Source organism: Macaca thibetana, chromosome 1 (assembly GCF_024542745.1).
Source record: "Macaca thibetana thibetana isolate TM-01 chromosome 1, ASM2454274v1, whole genome shotgun sequence".
In the NCBI taxonomy this organism is placed as follows: Eukaryota; Metazoa; Chordata; class Mammalia; order Primates; family Cercopithecidae; genus Macaca; species Macaca thibetana.
Genome location: NC_065578.1, coordinates 93,267,888 through 93,290,145, shown reverse-complemented (window position 1 = coordinate 93,290,145; position 22,258 = coordinate 93,267,888). Strand labels below are relative to the sequence as shown.

General features: G+C 40.3%; 1 protein-coding gene across 1 annotated transcript; it reads left to right on the top strand.

Moving 5' to 3' along the window:
• Positions 1-6,067: 6,067 nt before the first annotated feature.
• DNTTIP2 (deoxynucleotidyltransferase terminal interacting protein 2) lies at positions 6,068-17,832 on the top strand. Its single transcript, XM_050807268.1, has 7 exons — positions 6,068-6,234; positions 7,436-9,030; positions 11,810-11,948; positions 14,356-14,451; positions 15,338-15,502; positions 16,794-16,903; positions 17,668-17,832. Exons 1-7 carry the CDS (start codon positions 6,163-6,165, stop codon positions 17,759-17,761), a joined length of 2,271 nt encoding a protein of 756 aa, XP_050663225.1. The 5' UTR covers positions 6,068-6,162; the 3' UTR covers positions 17,762-17,832.
• Positions 17,833-22,258: the final 4,426 nt, after the last annotated feature.

Sequence of the window (22,258 nt, the reverse complement as noted above, 5' to 3'; positions counted from 1 at the left end):
GCTACTAAAAATACAAAAATTATTCGGGCATGGTGGTACATGCTTGTAATCCCAGCTACTTGGGAGACTGAGGGACAAGAATCACTTGAACCTAGGAGGTGGAGGTTGCAGTGAGCCAAGATCGCACCACTGCATTCCAGCCTGGGTGACAGAGCCAGACTCTGTCCCAAAAAAAAAAAAAAAAAAAAGGCCAGGCACGGTGGCTCACACCTGTAATCCCAGCACTTTGGGAGGCCGAGGCAGGTGGATCAAGAGGTCGGGGGATCGAGACCATCCTGACCAACATGGTGAAACCCCCCTCTCTACTAAAAATACAAAAATTAGCTGGGCGTAGTGGCATGTGCCTGTAGTCCCAGCTACTCAGGAGGCTGAGGCAGGAGAATCACTTGAACCAGGGAGTGAGAGGTTGCAGTGAGCCAAGATCACACCACTGCATTACAGCCTAGCGACAGAGCAAGACTCCGTCTCAAAAAAAAAAAAAAAAAAAAAAAAAAAAAAAAAAAAAAAGCTGTATCTGTTGATAGAAGTAATGAAAAGGATTGGGGCATGTGGAAGGAAGTGGGACTGAGTAGCAGGTTAAGGATAAGAAAGACTTTCCTGAAGAAATTAGAGTAGGGTCAGATGACAAGGTGTAGTGGGCATTCTGGGCAGAAACCCTTGTTTGCCTGGTTTGTAAATATGCCCTTATTGAATGATGGAGCAGTTAATATGTAAACTTTACAAGTTCAAGGAAAATACCTTCAAAAGCTTATTCTTATAGAAAGGAATGGCTTCTGTTGAGACAAAAGTAGGTTAAGTTTGGAAAAGTCACATGTTACAAAAAGATGAAAACTTGCTATCTCCTCTGACTATATCAGGATATGGTCATATGCAGTTCCGCTACCAGAGAAGTCAACAAAAGCTTTAACATGTTTCCTCAGCAATGACTAAATGTGTAAAATGTCATGTAAGATTTTGATGTGTCTGCTGGTCCATTATTTTAAGGTTCATGTTTTACAATGAATATTACTTACTTTCATTCTTTTCCCTCTTTGCTCACTGTTGATTCTTGCATTCTATTCCTTTTAAGTTCACTTTTTTTTTTTTTTTTTTTTGAGACAGGGATCTCACTCTATTTCTTAGGCTGGTGTACTGTGGCATGATCATGGCTCACTGCAGCCTCAACCTCCCAGGCTTAAGCCATCCTCCCATCTCAGCCTCCCAAGTAGCTGGGACTACAGACATGCACCACCACACCTGGCTAATTTTTATTTTTGTAGAGACAGGATCTCGCTATGTTGCCCAGGCTGGTCTTGAACTCTTGGACTCAAGTGATCCTCTCACCTCAGCCTCCCAAAGTGCTGGGATTACAGGCATGAGACACAGCACCTAGCCTCCTTAGTAATTCTTTACCAAAGGTCTTTAGGGACAGTAAACTTTCTAGATCCTGTTTGTCTGAAATATCTGTATTTGCATTCAATCTTTGTTTTTTTGTTTTTGTTTTAGAGAGATCAGTTTTCATTATGTTACCCAGGTTGGAGTACAGTGGTTATTCACAGGTGTGATCATCGCATACTACAGCACAGAACTCCAGAACTAAACAATCCTCCTGCTCCAGCCTCCCAAGTTGCTGGGACTACAGGCACATGCCACCACACCCAGCTTAGTTTGCACTCACTCTTAAATGATCATTTGACATTACAGAATTCTAAAAGTCCCCAAACACAATATTGAAAACCAGATACAACCCAAATGTCTATCAACAGCTGAGTGGATAAATCCATTGTTGTATAGTCATACAATGAAATACCACTCAGCAATAAAAAAGAATGAACTACTGGTATACACAGTAACATGGATGAATTACAAAAACACTATGCTGAGTGAAAGAAGCTAGACACGAGTATATACTGTATTATTTCTTTTTTCAAGATGAGGTCTCACTCTCACCCAGGCTGGAGTGCAGTGGCATGATCATGGCTCACTGCAGCCTCAACCTCTTGGGCTCCAGTGATCCTCCCACCTCAGCCTCCCAAGTACCTGGGACTACTGGTGCAATGCCACCATACCTGGCTAATTTATATATATTTTGTAGAGATGGGGTTTTGTTATGTTGCCCAGGCTGGTCTCAAACTCCTGGGCACAAATGATCCTGCCTCCTCAACCTCCCAAAGTGCTGGGATTACAGGTATAAGCCTCTGTACCTGGCCTGTATTATTTATTTTACTTGAAATTTTAGGAGAGACGAAGTTAATCTATAACTACTAGTTATCTATTGTTGCATCTGGATGACTTTGTTATCTATTGTTGCATCTGGATGACTTTGAGGCATCCAGATGCAGCAATAGATAAGTCAGGACTGCAGTCTCACCTGAAGGCTGGATTGGGGGTCGGTTTCTAAGCTCACTTGTGTAGTTGTTGGCAGGACTGAGTGCCTCACACATTGTCAGACTGAGTTCCTTAATTCTTCACTGGGTGTAGGCCAGAGGCCTCCTTTACTCAGTTCCTTGCCACAGTGTTCTCTCCAAAGGACAGTTTACAACATAGAGCTAGCTTCCTACAGAGTGAATGATTGAGAGACAGCAAGATAGAAGCCAGCCTTTTGTTAACCTAATCCTGAAAGTGACATCCATCATTTTTGTCATATTGGTTTCATTAGAAGTCACTAAGTCCAGCCCACATTCAAAGGTTTGAAGACCAGAAAATGGGATCACTGGACCATCTTACAGGTCAAACTTAATTTTAATAGTAATGTTTTTTTGTTTGTTTGTTTGTTTGAGACGGAGTCTCGCTCTGTCGCCCAGGCTGGAGTGCAGTGGCCAGATGTCAGCTCACTGCAAGCTCCGCCTCCCGGGTTTACGCCATTCTCCTGCCTCAGCCTCCCGAGTAGCTGGGACTACAGGCACCCGCCACCTCACCCGGCTAGTTTTTTTGTATTTTTTAGTAGAGACGGGGTTTCACTATGTTAGCCAGGATGGTCTCGATCTCCTGACCTTGTGATCCGCCTGTCTCGGCCTCCCAAAGTGCTGGGATTACAGGCTTGAGCCACCGCGCCCGGCCTAATAGTAATGTTTTACATGTAACAATGCAGAATGACCATGAATAGTATGTATTTTTAGAAGGCTCATGCACTAAAACTGTCATCTTTTGGTTAATGCCTAAAATTCCAGGGAGCTTTGACCTTTCAGTTTAAGGATTTAATTAATAAAATATAGATTATTTAAGGTAAATTTCCTTTTGGGCCTGAGTAATAGTATTGGTTACCATTAAAAAATGTGGGAGTTGGGGCATTGACCCCCCTGCACAGTTGAAAATCCACAGATAACTTTTGACTCCCCCAAAACTTTACTAATAGCCTACTATTGACCAGAAGCCTTGCAGATAACTAGTTGATTAATACATGTTTTATATGTTGTATATATTATATATTGCATTCTTACAATAAACTAGAGAAAAGAAAATTTTAAGAGAATCATAAGGAAAATATATTTACTATTCAGTGGAAGTGGATCATCATAAAGGTCTTCATCCTTGTCTTCATGTTAAGTAAGCTGAGGAGGAAGAGGAGGGGTTAGTCTTTCTGTCCAGTGGTGGTGGAGGCAGAAGAAAATCACTGCATAAGTGGAACCTCCCAGTTCAAACCCGTGTTGTTCAAGGGTCAACTGTATTGTATATACTATATTTACCTAAAATTAGATATACTATATTTGCCCTAAATCCACTTCAGATAAAGAAGATAGGCAAAGAATAGGGCAAACCTGGTAAGCCCATGTAAAAACACTTTTTTTTGCCTATGGTAGATTTGTTGATAGACCAGCTCAATCTTCTTATATTATGAATATGTACTGACAATTTTCATATCTTATGTTTGTTTCTTGACCTTAGATTATATATGAGTTTGTTTTTTCCTTTTTCTTTTTCTTTACTTGAAAGGGCCATACTTGCAAGTGAATATTAGACATTGAATGATTTTCTAATATTCTCTCCAATTTTCTACACCTACTTCTGTCATCTTAATTTCTATTTCCATGCATTTGCTCACATTAAAGTTGTGGAGATTAAATGAGTGAATACATGTAAAGCATGTAACTAGTATCCAGCAGATATTAAGTGGCCAATACTATTATGATTGATGCTGCTGTTCTTTGATGCTTTGATCTCCGCAGCCTACATCCAATTGGTTCACTTTCCTTCTACACAATTTGTCTCCTCTTCAAATCTAGCCTTTCTCTTCTGTTCATCTTCTTACATAATCTCACTGCTACTTGGCCCTAGTAAAACTTATTTTTGCTCTTCACCACGTTTGCCACAAAAGTTGATCTAAACCATTTCCATTCTTCTGAGATGTATCACCTACTTCTTTTGGATAGATAATAACAGAGGCTATTATCTATCCAAAATCTTCTCTTCTTCACTCCACTTGAACATACTTGCATTCACATTCTCCTCTCTGTTGCAAATATCAACTCTTCCCTCCTGCCTCAAAGGAAGGTGCATTCTTTTCTGGCTACAGCCACATCTCTGTTTATTATCCAGTCCTTCAGTTAGCATTAGGCTGGGCTGCAAATAGAAAAATCTGTAAGTAACAGTGGCTTTTAGCAAGGTGTTTTCCTCAGGTGAAAAATCTAGAAGACTCTTGAGGGCTCCTAGGGCAGCTCCACGAGTTGATTTTTCCATCTCACTGCTATGCCATCTCTAAAGTATGCCTTCATCCTTATGGCACAAACTTGCTGCCTGAAAACCAGTGAACCCAACTTTCCAGGAAGTAAAATGCACTTTAAAAGGCCACGAGGGCCTGGCGAGGTGGTTTACGCCTGTAATCCCAGCACTGTAATCCCAGCACTTTGAGAGGCCGAGGCGGGCGAATCACCTGAGGTCAGGGGTTCAAGACCAGCCTGCCCAACATAGTGAAACCCCATCTCTACTAAAACTACCAAAAAAAATTAGCCGGGAATGGTGGCGGGCGCCTGTAATCTCAGCTACTCCGGAGGCTGAAGCAGGAGAATCGCTTGAACCCGGGAGGCGGAGGTTGCAGTGACCCAAGATTGCGCCATTGCACTCCAGCCTAGGCAACAGAGCAAGACTGCGTCTCCAAAAAAAAAAAAAAAAAAAAAAAAAAAAAAAAAAAAAAAAAAGCCAGGGACGGCCTCCTCTCTTTTAGATGCCGTCCCTAAAGACATGCACACAATTTATACCTAATTGGCTAAAACGTAGTCACGTAGCCACATTTGGCTGCAAGGGAGACTATAAAATAAGCAATTTAAGCTGGGAAGCAGTGTGTCCACCGAAGTCTGTGTTCTGTGACTTTAAATAAAAAATTGATTTTCTGTTATAAAGAAGTAGAGACTAGGTTTGGTGAGGCAATCATCCATCGTTTCTCACCTCCAACAATAATTTGCGTTTACTTATTTTTTCAATCCCCCATCCCCTCAAACATAGTTCTCTACCTTTTATCCCAAAAGATTAACCAAAAAAACCTCTTGATTCTGGTCATTCTCTTCCTTTCACTGCAACAACAATAACAACAAAACCTTATTCCTCTCCTTTACAATTTCTTTAACTTTTTTTCTTTTCTGCTATTCCCAATCCCTAAACACCATCTCACGTTTAGATTATATAGCTTTCTACTTTGTCTCCGAGTTCCTGTGGGCACTTTATATCCCTTTTACCTCAACCAAGTCCTTAAATTTTATTTTATTTATATTTAGCGTCACAAATAATACACGAGTAAATATTGCCTTTTTAAAAAAAAGTACAAATACCTCAAACGTCTCCCTTGGATACACCAAGGGCTACATTAAGCTCTTTAGAACACAGAAATGAAAGAACGCCTCCCGGGTTCAAATGATTCTACTGAACAAATGAACGGATAGCCTGTCGGTGCGTTTTTACAATTCATGTGAACCCGTACGCTAAGGCCCTCTGTCACTGCGGGCTTCGCTGCCCCCATGAAGGTCTTTGCCAGCAAAAATCTGGCTTGTCTTCTACAGCTCTAAAGTGCACACTTAAACCCAAGCCCGTTGTCTCAGACCGCCCTAGCCTGAACTGGCTGGGCGAAGGCAGGGATGAGATTCTCGCGAGCTCTCGGATCTTCGCGGAAAACGCGCTCGAGACAGTTCTCTGACGCATTTCCGGAGCGCCAGGGAAGAGGGAAGTAGTGGTTGTCGCGGGGGAGCCGGAAAGATGGTGGTTACCAGATCCGCACGGGCTAAGGCCAGCATCCAAGCCGCGTCGGCTGAAAGTTCCGGGCAGAAGGTAGGAAATCCAGTCTTTCCTACTTCTCCCCGCTTCGCAGAGCGGCGCTCAGGCAGGCGGGGCGGCGCAAGGGTCCGCTTAAGGGTGCGGACTGCCAACAGAGGACCCCAGCTTGCCGCGCGCTTGGGTTTCCCAGGCCCCGTGCTAAGACTGTCACGAAAACTAGCCCTCACCACTGTCTTTTAAGGCAGTTTTTAGTATGGAAGAGAGGTTAGATAACTTTCTTTGGGTCGTTCAACTCCTTAATGCAGAAGCATAGTTCAAGCTTTTTAAACCATACTGTTAACACGGTACCAAGGAGGGTTAATTTCGGCCACCATGCACAAGCCCCATTTAGGGGAACTGGAAAAAAAGCTTCGTTTTCACGTGGGGAGGCTGGCAGCTGTCCAGCGTTACCTCCTTAAGGCGTGAGGAGGGCTGTGGTGTCGTCACTTGGTGACTCTTAGTGGCGTCAGTCGGCTGTCTCATTCTGACTCTGCGATGCAGGGAACGGAGCGGCGGCGATTTTTTCCTTACGTAAAGGTAAGGGCGGCTGATTCCATCATTGTGTTCCTAAACACATCGTTGTTCAGAGTTAATATTCCTTTTCTCCCCCTCCTATAGGTGGGTCAGAATGTTCGTCTACCCATTATATTTGACTTTAAACAGAAAAATTTTAATTGTTCTGCTTCTGAAGTTACATCTAGGAAGGATGAGGCAAGTGAAGTAAATGCAGGGTTGGATCCAGTGTTTAAATTTTGATTTTTTTTTTTTTGATTCGGAGTCTTGCTCTGTCGCCCAGGCTAGAGTGCAGTGCCCAGGCTAGAGCCGCGACCTCGTCTCGCTGCAACTTCTGCCTCCCGGGTTCCAACAATTCTGCTCCAGGCTCCCGAGTAGCTGGGATTACAGGTGCGCACCAACACGCCCGACTAATTTTTTTACTTTTAGTAGAGACGGGGTGTCACCATATTGGCCAAGCTGTCTGGAACTCCTGACTTCGTGATCCACCCGCCTCGGCCTCCCAAAGTGCTGGGATTACAGGCGTGAGCCACCGCGCCCTGCCAAATTTTGATTTTTTAAAAATCATGAGTTGGGCGGGTTTTGTTTTTTGTTTTAAAGGTAATCTTGTTTACCGGGTTTTAGCTTTTGGGGTCAGTACTTCATTTGCTTTGCCTTTGTTCCAGCCGTACCTAATTTACAGTGTGTTTTCTCTGGTTTGCAGAGTTCTGCTGCTAATGGGATTCAAGCGCATCCAGAAAGTAGTACTGGATCTGATGCCCGAACTACTGCTGAATCACAGACCACTGGGAAACAAAGTTCAATCCCTAGAACTCCTAAAGCTAGAAAGAGGAAGAGCAGAACTACAAGCTCACTACCAAAGGGTACTGAACCATCTACGGATGGAGAGACCTCTGAGGCAGAGTCAAATTATTCTTCTGTGTCTGAGCACCATGATACCATTTTAAGGGTAACTAGGAGAAGGCAGATCTTAATTGCACGCTCCCCAGTGTCCAGTGTTAGGAAAAAGCCGAAAGTAACTCCAACAAAGGAGTCTTACACTGAAGAAATAGTCTCTGAAGCAGAATCTCATGTTTCAGGTATTTCTAGAATTGTGCTTCCCACAGAAAAAACGAGAGGAACCAGAAGAAGTAAGGCTAAATCTCTGACAGATCCAAGCCAAGAATCTCATACAGAAGCTATATCTGTTGCTGAGACATCAAGCTCAGACATTTCATTCTCTGAAATTGCAACTAGAAAAACCAGGAGTATGCAGAGGAAATTAAAGGCACAAACTGAAAAGAAAGATAGTAAGATTGTACCAGGAAATGAGAAACAGATCGTGGGCACACCTGTGAATTCAGAGGATTCAGATACCAGACCAACTTCCCATTTACAAGCAAGATCTCTTTCTGAGATAAATAAGCCAAATTTCTATAATAATGACTTCGATGATGATTTCTCCCACAGAAGTTCAGAAAATATATTAACAGTGCAAGAACAGGCCAATGTTGAATCTCTTAAAGAAACAAAACAGAATTGTAAGGATTTGAATGAAGATGCCAATGGAATAACAGATGAGGGGAAAGAAATTAATGAGAAAAGTTCTCAGCTGAAGAATCTTTCTGAACTTCAGGACACTAGCCTTCAACAGTTACTTTCTCAGCGACATTCAACCCCCCAAAATAAAAATGCTGTATCAGTGCACTCTAATCTGAACTCTGAGGCTGTAATGAAATCATTAACTCAAACATTTGCAACTGTGGAAGTAGGCAGATGGAATGACAAGAAAAAAAGTCCCATAAAAGCAAGTGACCTGACAGAGTTTGGTGATTGTGGTGGTAGTGATGATGAAGAAGAGTCCACAGTTATAAGTGTCAGTGAAGACATGAACAGTGAAGGGAATGTCGATTTTGAATGTGATACCAGACTATACACGTCTGCGCCCAACACATCTCAGGGTAAAGATAATTCTGTCTTATTAGTTCTCAGCAGTGATGAAAGCCAACAGTCTGAAAACAGTGAGAATGAAGAGGATACTTTATGTTTTGTTGAAAATAGTGGCCAAAGGGAGTCATTAAGTGGAGACACAGAAAGTCTGTCATGTGACAATGCATTGTTTGTAATTGACACAACTCCTGGAATGAGTGCTGATAAAAATTTTTACTTGGAAGAGGAAGACAAAGCAAGTGAGGTTGCCACTGAGGAAGAAAAAGAAGAGGAAGAGGGTGAAAAAAGTGAAGATTCATCAGACCATGACGAAAATGAAGATGAGTGTAGTGATGAAGAAGACTTACTAAATAGCACAAAGGCTAAACTGTAAGTTTTTCCTTTATAAGTTTTTGATACATGTATTTCAAGTGGTTACCATAAAAATATGAAATGTTAGCCTGGGGAATGAGAAAATCACTGCCTTGGGTTCTTCATGGAATAGCTCTTCTATCCAGCATTTCCCTTGTCTTTTTGGATACCTATTTTAGTCATATTTTCCCCAGCAGTCATAACTAAAAGTGCTCGTTTTGGTGACATTAGAAATCAATCTGTTGGATGCAGTGACTCATGCCTGTAATCCTAGCACTTTGTAAGGCTGAGGCAGGAGGATCACTTGAGCCCAAGTAGGTGTTTGAGATCAGCGTGGGCAATATAGGGAGACCCCATCTCTACACACAAAATTTTTTTAATTAGCCATGTGTGGTGCCCTGTGCGCCTGTGTCCCAGTTACTTGGGAAGCTGAGGTGGGAGGATTGCTTGAGTCCTGGAGATTGAGGCTGCAGTGAGCCATGGTTGTCCCACTGCACTCCAGCCTGGGCAATAGAGGGAGATGTTGTCTCAAAAAAAAAAAAAAAGGACATCATATGTTAATATTTTTGTATGTGATAAGAGCAGTAAGTGACTCATGCCTGTAATCTCGGCACCTTGGGAGGCCAAGGCAGGTGGATCGCTTGAGCCCTGGAGTTCAAGACTGGCTTGGGCAACATGGGAAAAACCCATGTCTACCCAAAAAAATAAAAATAAAAAAGCTGGGCATGGTGGAAAGCACCTGTGGTCCCAGCTACTGGGGAGGCTGATGTGGGAGGATCACTCACTTGAGCTCAGGAGGCAGAGGTTGCAGTGAGCTGAGATCGCACCACAGCACTCCAGCATGGGTGACAGTGAGACCCTGTCTCCAAAAAAAAAAAAAGAATATGTACTCTCTTCTGCCTGCATTCTTTCACTCAGAATATTGTTTCTGTAATTCATCCATGTTACTGTATATACCAGTAGTTCATTCTTTTTTATTGCTGAGTGGTATTCCATTGTATGACTATACAACAGTGAATTTATCCATTCAAGTAATGATAGACATTCAGGTTGTATCCTGAATGTCTCTCAGTATTGTATTTTTCAATATTGTGAGTATTTGAGAACTTAGAGTTCCATAATGTCAAATGATCATTTAAGATTGAGTGCAAACTTACTTTGGGAGGCTGAGGTGGGTGTATCACCTGAGGTCAGGAGTTCGAGACTATCCTGGCTGCTGGGCGTGGTGGTGGGCACCTGTAATCCCAGCTGTTTAGGAGGCTGAGGCAGGAGAATTGCTTGAACCCAGGAGGTGGAGGTTGCAGTGAGCCAAGGTCATGCCATTGCACTCCAGCCCGGGCAACAGAGCAAAACTTGGTCTCAAAAAAAAAAAAAAAAAGATTGAGTGCAAACTAAGCTGGATATGGTGTCATGTGCCTGTAGTTCCAGCCAGGGGACTACATACATACATTCAGGGTTGAGAATTACTGCACAAGAATGATTTCACTTTCCAGTAGAGGTTGATTATGCTTTCACCTACTCAGTGTGTATGGATAATTAGGGAGGAAAGTTACTGTCAGTCCAAGTGTACTTGCTTAAAAAGGACCCTTCCATAATATAAAGTAGAAATTATTACATAAATATAGCAGGAGCCCGGGTCAACTCTAGAAGATCCCAATTCAGTAGGTCTAGGGTATGACATTTGTATTTTTAAAACACTCCTGTGGGATGGATGCTCATTGCTGTTCGAGACTCACTTTAGAGATACTAGCAAATGCCCTTAGTCACCCAGGAAAAAACATTTAAGTTTTGATAACTTGGAAGTTCAAGAACCTGCCTTTCTCATTAGTTTTAGAAATGAAGATGTGTACATTTATTAACTCACTACCTATATATGAAGTTGAATCATCAGGTATATTCTCTTCTTTTCTGTAATTTATAAAATCTCTTTATGAAATCTATTGGTATTTTATATGACCTTAATCTTCTTTTTTTGTTGTTGAGACAGTCTTGCTTTGTCACCCAGGCTGGAATGCAGTGATGCAATCTCGGCTTACTGCAACCCCAGTCTCCTGGGTTCAAGAGATTCTCCTGCCTCACCCTCCCTAGTAGCTGGGATTATAGGTGTGCACCACCACACCTGGCTAATTTTTTGTATTTTTAGTAGAGATGGGGTTTCACCATTTTGGCCAGGCTGGTCTTGAAATCTTGACCTCAAGTGATCCTACCGCCTCGGCTTCTCAAAGTGCTGGGATTACAGGCATGAGCCACTGCGCCTGGCCTGCCTTAATCTTCTCTAAGAAAATCTGGAGAATAAATTTGGGTATGTTCCCCCAAAACCTTTTTGGTTTAATTCATTGTGCATCCAGAGTTTCTTCTAAATGACTTTACTAGATTGAAAATATCTATTTACAGGAGTTTAAGACCAGTTTGGGCAACATATTGAGACTCTGTCTCTACAAAAAAAAAAGAAAAGAAAAAATGAGCCAGGTGTGGGGTGCGTACCTGTAGTCCCAGCCACCCAGGGAAGTTGACGCGGGAGGATCACTTGAGTCCCAAGAGTTCAAGGCTGCAGTGGTCACCACTGCACTCCATCCTGGGCAACAGTGAGACCCTGTCTCAAAAAATAAAATAAAATGATGAAAAATTTATTTATTTAGAGTTTTTTCAGGAATTCCTTGTAAAAATAATATGCTTTTTTTTCTTCATCGTGGACAATACAAGGCAAGAGAAGAATAAGTGATTTTTTAAAATGCGATCTTACTTGTTTCCATTTTGATTTAATTACTTGATCTTTAAGTCATGATTTCTTTTTCAGTCTAAAGTTGACAAGCAGCAGCATAGACCCTGGTCTGAGTATCAAGCAGTTGGGTGGTTTGTATATTAATTTCAATGCAGATAAACTACAGTCTAACAAGAGAACCCTAACACAGATCAAGGAGAAAAAGAAAAATGAGGTAAGTTAATTGTGCTGTTAGGTTTTCACAGAACTAACCAATCACTTTTAGAAATTAGTCTTTGGTAAAAGATTTAATTTTCCTACAGTGAAACCACATTGGTGTAATGTGTTAGTTTTTTCCTTCTCTAAAAGAGTCATTTCTTTTTACAATAAAATCCTATCTGTGAATGATAATGCTTTAAAATAAATCAATACGGGGTCAGTGTTACTCATCTTACACCCACCAATTATGATCCCAGGGGTTTTGTTTTCTTCCCTTTTCTTGCTATACTTTTAGTTCTTAAGTTCTTAACTAATGTAGACTCTGTTGAGAATCTGAAAGCTGTGAATGCCTACCTCTTCCACCAGGAAAAAAATACACATGTGCATATAAACATTTTACATATAATTTCAGAAGGAATTGCTGTTAGGGTAACCTTACCCAAACCCTTAGCTTTAGCCAACACCTTACACTGCTTTCTCCTAAATCTGTGTTTTCTAGCTTTGATGCCTCTCACTTGCACTTTCAGACCTTTAAATCCAAGTGTCTGTTTGTTCATTTAGATGTCCTCAGGCACTTGACCTCACTAATTCCCCTTTCCCTGCCTGAACCAGGAATCCTCTTTTTGTATTCTCTCTTCTGGCTAATGAAACCAAAATCTCTTTTCCTTTTGTAGTCAGTCGCCAAGCCTCTAGGGGAAGACTTTTTCTTCGCCTCCTCCTTTTTAAGCCACTGTCACCAGTTAGTACAGGCCTTTGTTTCTCATCTACACTACCCCAGTGGCTTCCTTTTTGATCTTGTTTTCATCATCTTCTTCAAGCCATCCTCTGTACTTCTAGATTTCTCTGTCTAAAAACACAAATTCGGCTGGGCAAGGTAACTCACATCTATAATCCCAGCACTTTAGGAGGCTAAGGCAGGAGAATTGCTTAAGCCCAGGAGTTTGAGACCAACCTGGGCAATATAGCGAGACCACATGTCTCCTCCCTGCCCCAAAAAACACACCACACACAGATGTGACATAGTATTATCTTAAATCCTTCAAGGTACCTTTCTACCCCACCCAACTGTCATCTGCTCTATTCTTGCCACTGAAGACTACTGTAGTTGCCTGAACTTACCCTGCTTTTTCCCAAGCAAGTGCAAAAATAATTGATCGTTGCCCTTGGAGAACATTTTACCTCCAGTCCTTCCTCACAGCCCCTCTGTGTTTCCATAACTTCTAGCATAGATCTGATTCATTATTGATCATGTGATATGTTAACTTATCATCTTTTCTTTATATTCCTAAAACAGGGTTTTTCAGTCTCAGCACTACTGATGTTTTGGGCTGCATAATTTTGTTGTGAAATGTTCTGTGCATTGTCAGATGTTTAATGGCATCCGTATCTTTTGCCCACTAGATGTCAGTAGTAGTCTTCCTTGTCATCACCACCAAAAATGTCTCCAGACATTGCCAAATGCTCCCAATTGAGAATCACTGTCCTTGAGCCTAGTACAGCACTTGAAACGCAGCAAACTCTTAATCATTTGTTAAGTAAATATCATGCCCCCTTTTATGAGGGATAGGAAAGCCTAGACGACTACCTATACCACACAGAAACTTCTAGGCCTGAACCTGAATTGAGTGGCTGACAGTTAATTTCTGAGTTGATCATTTCAAATGTCAGTCCCAAATTAATGCTTGTAGTATATTCCTGTAAACTATTTTGAGGGCTACAGAGCAGTCTTATTTGGTTCTTGTACTGAGAAAAATACTAATTAAGCTGAGGTCCTTTAATCACACAGAGCTTTAGGAGAATATAATCATACTAGTCAAGTAACAGAAGTACAGAAATCATTTAGGAAAAGATAAACAGATTTGACTGCACAAATTTATTTATTTATTTTGGAGAAATGGGGTTTTCCTATGTTACCCAGGCTAGTCTTGAACTCTTGGCTTCAAGTGATTGTCCTACCTTGGCCTCCTAAAGAGTTGGGATTATAGGCATGAGCCACCATGCCTGGCCTTTTTTTTCTTTCTTCTTTTTTCTTTTTTTTGGGGCCTGGGTGCAGGGAGACAAGGTCTCACTCTGTCACCCAGGCTGGAGTGAGTGGCACAGTCATAACTTGCTGCAGCCTCAGGCTCCTGGACTCAAGTGATCCTTCTGCCTTAGCGTCCTGAGTAGCTGGGACTACAGGTGTGTGCCACCATGCCCAACTAATTTTTTTACAGTCAGGGTCTTGCTGTGTTGACTAAGATGGTCTAAAACTCCTGGCCTCAAGTGATCCTCCTCCCTTAGCCTCCTCAGAGCACTGGGATTATAGGTGTGGGCCACTTTGCCAGGCTGACTAAAAATTTTAAAACTTATGTATAAGTTTAAACTGTTGAAAAACTTACATAACATTCTGACATTATTTTAAAACCAATTTTATGTTTTTATAGCTTCTGCAGAAAGCTGTCATTACACCTGATTTTGAAAAAAACCACTGTGTTCCACCATATAGTGAATCAAAGTATCAACTTCAGAAAAAACGCAGAGTAAGTACAGTGACTTAATTAAAATGCTTGGATATGTTTAACTATATATTTTCAACTTATACAACATAACTGCACAATTAAACTGTATCTGTTGGTCTATATATCAGTCCAAAGAAAATAATTACAGATTTCTAAGGGCTGTAAAATGTAGCACCATAAACACATTATGTATAGATTTTCACATCTTTGCAGCCACAATGGTGCATATATAAGTAGAGTTTTGTTTTTTTTTTTAACATATATAGATAGATTGCTTCTATCTGCCATTTCAACTAGTTATCCAGAGAGCTTGGAGGAAAGTTGAGGATGGTACTCTAATAATGTTACTAATATGGAGCACTCTGGCACATGGTAGGCACTAACTAAATATTTGTTGTATGAATGAAACAAAATTAAGTAACTTGCTAGGAGTTTTCAAAAGAATAGTAGTTTTTTGTTTTATTGTAGAAACAACACAAATTTCTGGATCCTTGTATGAATGGCTTTCTGAGACTCCTGGGTGACTGAATAAAAATGTTTACATATAAGCTCTAGAAATGAAGGTGTTTTTGTACATTCTCTTACTGCATATAATCTGTTTTAGACAATAAAAATTGAAGTTGTGTGTTATTCTCCCAGCAAGTCAGCAGTTACTCTTTGAGACAGAAAATAGATTTTATGGAGCCCTCATTTATGAAACTGATAATCCTGTGCCTAATTTAGCAGAGAAGTCATTTTTTGTGATTTAATTCCTTTTATTTCTATGATTCTGGACATAAGTGCTTTCAGTAAAGCAACTATTTGTTTTTAATTCACAAAATTTTCTGTATGTGTTACTTCAGGGGAAATGAATTATAATGTATACTCTTAGTTGTTAGAATGTTTATTTTTGAAATCATAATTTCAGGAAGAACGACAAAAAACAGCAGGGGATGGCTGGTTTGGTATGAAAGCTCCAGAAATGACAAATGAACTGAAAAATGATCTCAAAGCACTGAAGATGAGAGCCAGCATGGACCCAAAAAGATTTTACAAGAAAAATGATAGAGATGGCTTCCCCAAGTACTTCCAGGTATGAAGCAAAGAGAATAGTGATGATCTGTGATTTTTAGTTTGGAAAGCACTACAGTGATCTTTAAAATTTACTCCTGAAATAGAGGATATTTCCATTGTGCATGCCTAATGTATGGACCATATCTGCATAGGCCATATAATAATGGCCATAACTCAATTCAGCCACTAACTTTTAATTTGATCACATTAGGGAGATCGTGTTACAAATGGTTACCAGGTCAGCTAAAACTTGCTGAACCTATAAAGTTCCCTATGTGAATATATGAATAGTACTAGCCTAACAGCAAGAGTCCATACAGGATGGAGGGGTAAAGAGGGTATCGTGTACTAATCGAAGGTGGTTTTTAAAATGTTTTCATCTGTTCAGATGTTACACCTCTGCTCAGAAACATTCAGTGATGAATTATGACATAGGATTGAGTCTGTATCCCTTCATTTAGCCATTAATAATCCATACCCAAACGAGTTCACCTGCCTTTTGTCATATAGCCCAACAAATTCCAACACACTTAGCTACTCAGTCTTGTCAGAACGTGTACATACCAGTCCCTGCATTATTTGACTTTGCATATCCATGGTTCTCGTTTACTTGGTGAAATTTTACCCATATAAATTCAAGCTAAATTGTCAATCTTTGTTAAATCTTCCTTACCTCTCTTAGGTACAGTTGGTCACTTTGTCTTCAGAGCATCTGTAGTGTTTTGTTTAGCACATGTTATGCTTTAATATTTTAGTTACTTTTTTGTGGAGCCTCCTTAAGACTGTGGGCTCCTCACTGCAGGAACCAGATGTTGTCTTCGTTTCCCTAACATGTAAGACAGTGCCTGGTGCATAGTAATCACTGTAAATTTTATTTAGTTGAGTGTATGAACAGATACAGAATGATCACTAAGTAGGCTAAGCTGGCAGCCTTTGTGATGACCTAGGAAACAAAATAGGTATGTAGTAGAATTAATGTGTCTAATTCATTGATTTGGGAAATTAGAACAAAAAGTGTATATTATCTGTTCCACTTTTCTCCTTTAGTTACACTATGTATCATGAATTTAGTGTTTAGCAAAGAAATTTTGGATCTACTATAAACTACTGAAGAAACATAATTAGTAGCACCAGTGTGTTGTTGTTTTTTTTTTTTGCTTTAAATAAGTGGCAAAATTTACATTACTATTAGTGTAATGTAAGCTTGTTCTTTCCATTCCTTTCTCTAAATATAATTAGAGCTACACTGAAGTGTGAAAGCATCTTGGCACTCAGGTAGCACATGACTTATTCCAATCAATTGTTCACAGATTGGAACCATTGTTGACAATCCAGCTGATTTCTACCATTCACGAATTCCCAAGAAGCAAAGGAAAAGAACTATTGTGGAAGAACTGCTGGCTGATTCTGAGTTCAGAAGGTAAAGGAATTTGTATTTATTTTATAATATGTATACTTTGCTTTAAAATATGTATAAACTTATAAAATTTCAGATAATTTAACTCATTTAAAATAATCCATAACGTATTAACATATGTATTTTTATGAAAAATAATTTAGTGCAAATCTCTCTAATGTGTGGTTTAACTAAAGACAGAGGCTCATACCTGCTTCTGCAGATACCACACATCACATAGCCCCTGGAAAACACGACACTCATGAGAGAATGAGGGTGAAAAAAGCAATTAATGCCTTAGTATTCTTGAGAAAATAGTTTTTACCTAATGAATTCCTTGAAAGGGTCTATTCCACAGACCACACTTTGAAAACCATTGGTCAGTTCTAAGAAATATATCATACTGTGGATTTTCAGGTTAAGTGTGTTTTGCTCTAGTCCTGATTTTTTTTTTTTTTTTTGCTCTAGTCCTGATTTTTGTGTTTTTATCCATCAAAAATGTTTAAAGCATTTGATACAGCCTGGTAGATGGATATAGTGCATATATAGATGATATATGGGTATAGATGATATATGGATATATGGATAGATAGATTGATATAGTGCATATAGTAGGAAAGTCTTCCAACTACAGTTGCCATTTTTTCTCCCTAGATTGCAAGCAAGCGCTATGAAGTCAGAGACTACACTTGTCTTGTCCACCAATCCATTCCCAACTTTTACCCCAAGATTATATTAACTTCTAATGTCTGATATATCAAACATAAAGTTCTGATTTTTCTTTTCAGATACAACCGAAGGAAGTACTTAGAGATCATGGCTGAAAAAGCAGCAAATGCAGCAGGAAAAAAGTTCCGAAAGAAGAAGAAATTTCGCAATTAAGATTTACCAAGCAAACTGCCACATTTTACATCGCCCCTTTATTTACTTATTAAAGGCGTTTTGAAAACTAACACCATCATCTAAATTAATTTACCGTAGACTGGCCCTGTTTGTACAGGAATTTCTATTTGGAAAAAGTTGATTTGAGAATCGATTACATGCCCTTAGAAAATAGGGGTGTCTAAAAGACCCACCCTGGTGTAGACTCTTTAAGGGAAAAAAGGAAAAAGAATCTCAACTATTTTAAGATAGCTGATGGTTTGTAAAGTTTTCAATGCTTAAAGAAAATTTAAAAGATAGGATAAATTTTGCTAACATGTTCAAAGAACTTTAAAAAAATGATCAAAGATATATAAACATTATTGTAATTAAGAGTTTTATGTGTGAGTGTGTCTGTGTAGGGGACAGGAGATGGTAGAGAGGCAGTGCCCTATTGTTAGCTATAAAATTCAGATCCAGAAAGTTGGGATACAAAGATATGAAGAATATGACCTAGAAAGCTTGGGCAGAAGACCTGTTTTCCTTGCTTGGCAACTGAAACAGGAATAATTGGTTTTTATCCAGATTCAGTGTTGTGGTCCAAGTAAAACAGGATTAAACAATATGATTTTAAGTTGGCCAGGGGGTCTTTGAAGTTAACCCAGCTTACCTCTTCTCCAGTGGTACAAGTATACACCCTGGCTAAGCTGGTTTCTGGCACCCAAGGAGTGTTGATCATTTCTGTTGATACTTGGTGAGTTGTAGCTTCCTTTATGTTACTATTCACTTCACCTCTATTTTTCCAGCATACTGCTTCCTTGAGATATCAGCAAATATGAAATCTTTTTTATAATAGTTTTGGGGTACATGTGTGTGGGGAAAAGAAAGAGATCAGCCTGTTACTGTGTCTATATAGAAAGAAGTAGACATAAGAGACTCCATTTTGTTCTGTATTTGAGATGCTGTTAATCTGTGACCCTACCCCCAACCTTGTCCTTGCAAGAGACATGTGCTGTAGTAACTCAAGGTTTAATGGATTTTGGGCGTGCAGGGTGTGTCTTTGTTCCTAGAAAAGCTAGGTATTGTCCAAGGTTTATCCCCATGTGATAGGATGAAACAATGTTGCTAAAAGGTTTATCTCAAGGCACAGGATTTTCCTTTAAACTTATTCATGTCACAGAGATCCTTGTTCTTATGTCTTACTGGTAATTTCCTCCCTAAAAACGATCCTATTGTCCTGCCACTCCCTTATCTTTAAGATGGTAAAGATAATTATCTATAAATACTAAGGGAACTCAGAGGCCGGTGCCGGCGTGGGTCCTCTGTAAGCTGAGCGCCGGTCCCCTGGGCCCCCGCTTTTCTTTCTCTATACTTTGTCTCTGTGTCTTATTTATTTTCTCAAGTCTCTCGTTCCACCTAACGAGAAACACCCACAGGTGTGGAGGGGCAGGCCACCCCTTCACATGTGTAGAACGTGCAGGTTACCTAGGTATACATGTGCCATTGTGGTTTGCTGCACCCATCAGCCTATCATCTACATTAGGTATTTCTCCTAGTACTATCCCTCCCCTAGGTCCCCACCCACAACACGCCCCAGTGTGTGATATTCCCCTCCCTGTGTCCTTGTGTTCTCATTGTTCAACTCCCACTTATGAGTGAAAACATGTGGTGTTTGGTTTTCTGTTCTTGTGTTAGTTTGCTGAGATACTTTCCAGCTTCATCCGTGTCCCTGCAAAGGACATGAACTCATCCTTTTTTATGGCTGCATAGTATTCCATGGTGTATATGTGCCACATGTTCTTTATCATTCGTGGGCATTTGGGTTGGTTCCAAGTCTTTGCTCTTGTGAACAGTGCCACAGTAAACATACGTGTGCATGTGTCTCTATAGTAGAATGATTTATAATCCTTCGGGTATATACCCAGTAATGGGATTGCTGGGTCAAATGGTATTTCTGGTTCTAGATCCTTGCGGAATCGCCACACTGTCTTCCACAATGGTTGAACTAATTTACACTCCCGCCAACAGTGTAAAAGCATTCCTGTTTCTCCACATCCTCTCCAACATCTATTGTTTCCTGACTTTTTAATGATCACCATTCTAACTGGTGTGAGATGGTATCTCATTGTGGTTTTGATTTGCATTTCTCTAATGACCAGTGATGATGAGTGTTTTTTCATGTTTGTTGGCTGCATAAATATCTTCTTTTGAGAAGTGTCTTTTCATATCCTTCACCCACTTTTTGATGGGGTTGTTTTTTTCTTGTAAATTTGTTTAAGTTCTTTGTAGATTTCTGGAAATTAGCCCTTTGTCAGATGGATAGATTGCAAATTTTTTCTCCCATTCTGTAGGTTGCCTGTTCACTCTGATAATAGTGTCTTTTGCTGTGCAGAAGCACTTTAGTTTAATTAGATCCCATTTGTCAATTTTGGCTTTTGTTGCCATTGCTTTTGGTGTTTTAGTCATGAAGTCTGCCCACACCTATGTCCGAAATCTCATATTTACTGCTTGGAGTCACAACCTAGTAATAGCAGAACTGACAGTAATAGTCATAGTTGGAGTTAGGGAAGCATCTATGTCTGTTCTCTTTTATAAAAAACTACTTTTGTTTCTGGAGTATTATGTTTTGCCTTCTACTGGATAAAATAAGGACCTAGTATGAGAGAATTGTCTCCTTTAGTGCTTCTGGCCTTCTACAAATATCTGGATATTTAAATAATGGATGAAGTTATGTTTTGCTTTTTAATAAGCAAGTCTTTTGAGAAACAGGTTTTACTGACTTTGGCCTGTGTCACTAAACTCAGTTCACCTACTGGAACTTTTTTTTTTTTTTTTTTGAGACAGTCTCACTCCATCACCCAGTGCCATCTCAGCTCACTGCAACCTCCACCTCCCAAGTTCAAGTGATTATCGTGCCTCAGCCTCCCAAGTAGCTGCGACTACTGGGTATGCCATTATGCCCAGCTAACTTTTATATTTTTAGTACAGATGGGGTTTTGCCATCCTTACCTCAAGTGATCCATCCGCCTTGGCCTCCCAAAGTGCTGGGATTACAGGTGTGAGCCACCGTGCCCGGCCAACTGGAACTATTTGAAGGCTTTATACCAGAAAAATGTAAAGAATATAAAGTGCTGCCACAGTCAGGTGTGCTGGTGAAAGAGACCTTCAAAATACCCCTGAGAAGATATTGAAAGATTTCTAAAAGAATGGTGTATTTATACATCATCTGGTTTCAAAATCCTTTTTTTTTTTGAGATGGAGTCTCGCTCTGTCGCCCAGGTTGGAGTGCGGTGGCATGATCTCGGCTCACTGCAACCTCCGCCTCCCGGGTTCAAGCAATTCTCCTGCCTCAGCCTCCTGAGTAACTGGGATTACAGGCACCCACCACCACACCATGCTAATTTTTGTACTTTTAGTAGAGACGGGGTTTCACCATGTTGGCCAGGCTGGTCTTGAACTTCTGACATCAGGTGATCCACCTGCCTCAGCCTCCCAAAGTGCTGGCATTACAGGTGGGAGCCACCATGCCCAGCCCAAAATGTTCTTAAGACAAAGTAGATGCTGTAAGACTACAGTTGATAAAGGTGGGCTCTGGGCTAGGTTCTTAGCATCTAACACAATGAGTTCTGTGTTCAGTGTTCTGCTGTATGATAAACCAACTGCTCTAGAGAAACACCAATATTCCTCTTACTGAAACCTGGGAAAATGTCTATTTTGGGTCCCATAAGTAGGATGTCACAAAAGGAGTGGGGAGTGGGGAGGCTATATAAAAAAGTTCAACAAAACCTTAGTAACTGGTATACACATTAATAGGATCCCATTCTTAGAAACAGCAAGTTAAAGAAAATATCATAATGGGAAAAAAAAAGTTAACATGTACCAGGTATTCAGTCTCTCAGGTAAAGTGCAATTATTCTCATTGTCACATAGTTTTCGAAGTGAAGAAATGCTTCCAAGAAGTAGGGTCAATACCATGACCTATAATTAAATGTCATAAGCAGATCAGTGTTCTAGAGACATCTCAAATGAACTATGAAATGTAAAATTAGGTAAGTTTGTGCATAGAGGATTTCTAGGACGATACACCTTCAAATCAAGATGGCCCTGTAGTTCCTCAAGCTCAATTTTATCAATTCCAGTTACCCTCATTTCCAGATCACTTTAGTGAATCACTATCATGGCCTTAGCTCATTGTTTGAGAATTCAGTGGTCAAGATTCTTAACTCAGACTACCCCAATCTGTTACCCTGTTAGCCTTTACTTCAGTTCTCTCCAACTTAGCCTTGGCTGCAATTTGGAATTACCTATGGTGACTTCAAAATGGCTGATGCCTGGGTCTCACCCCCCAAACATTGTGAAATCATGATTTCAAGCCTTTCAGCCACTCATTCTCTGAATCCTCTATCCCCATGAAGATACATTTTTCTCCCTAACCAATCTAGACCCAATTCATCTGTTTCTGTTACTCTCACCTCACCAATCCCAGTCAGGGAAACACTATTCTTACCAGTCTAGATT

What these genes read in the sequence shown, in the direction of transcription:
- DNTTIP2 (XM_050807268.1), top strand. Translation starts at nt 6,163, where the DNA reads ATGGTGGTTACCAGATCCGCACGGGCTAAGGCCAGCATCCAAGCCGCG. An exon ending in CTGAAAGTTCCGGGCAGAAG is followed by an intron (nt 6,235 to 7,435) that starts GTAGGAAATCCA and finishes TCTGGTTTGCAG; the next exon opens with AGTTCTGCTGCTAATGGGAT. An exon ending in AGGAGAAAAAGAAAAATGAG is followed by an intron (nt 11,949 to 14,355) that starts GTAAGTTAATTG and finishes ATGTTTTTATAG; the next exon opens with CTTCTGCAGAAAGCTGTCAT.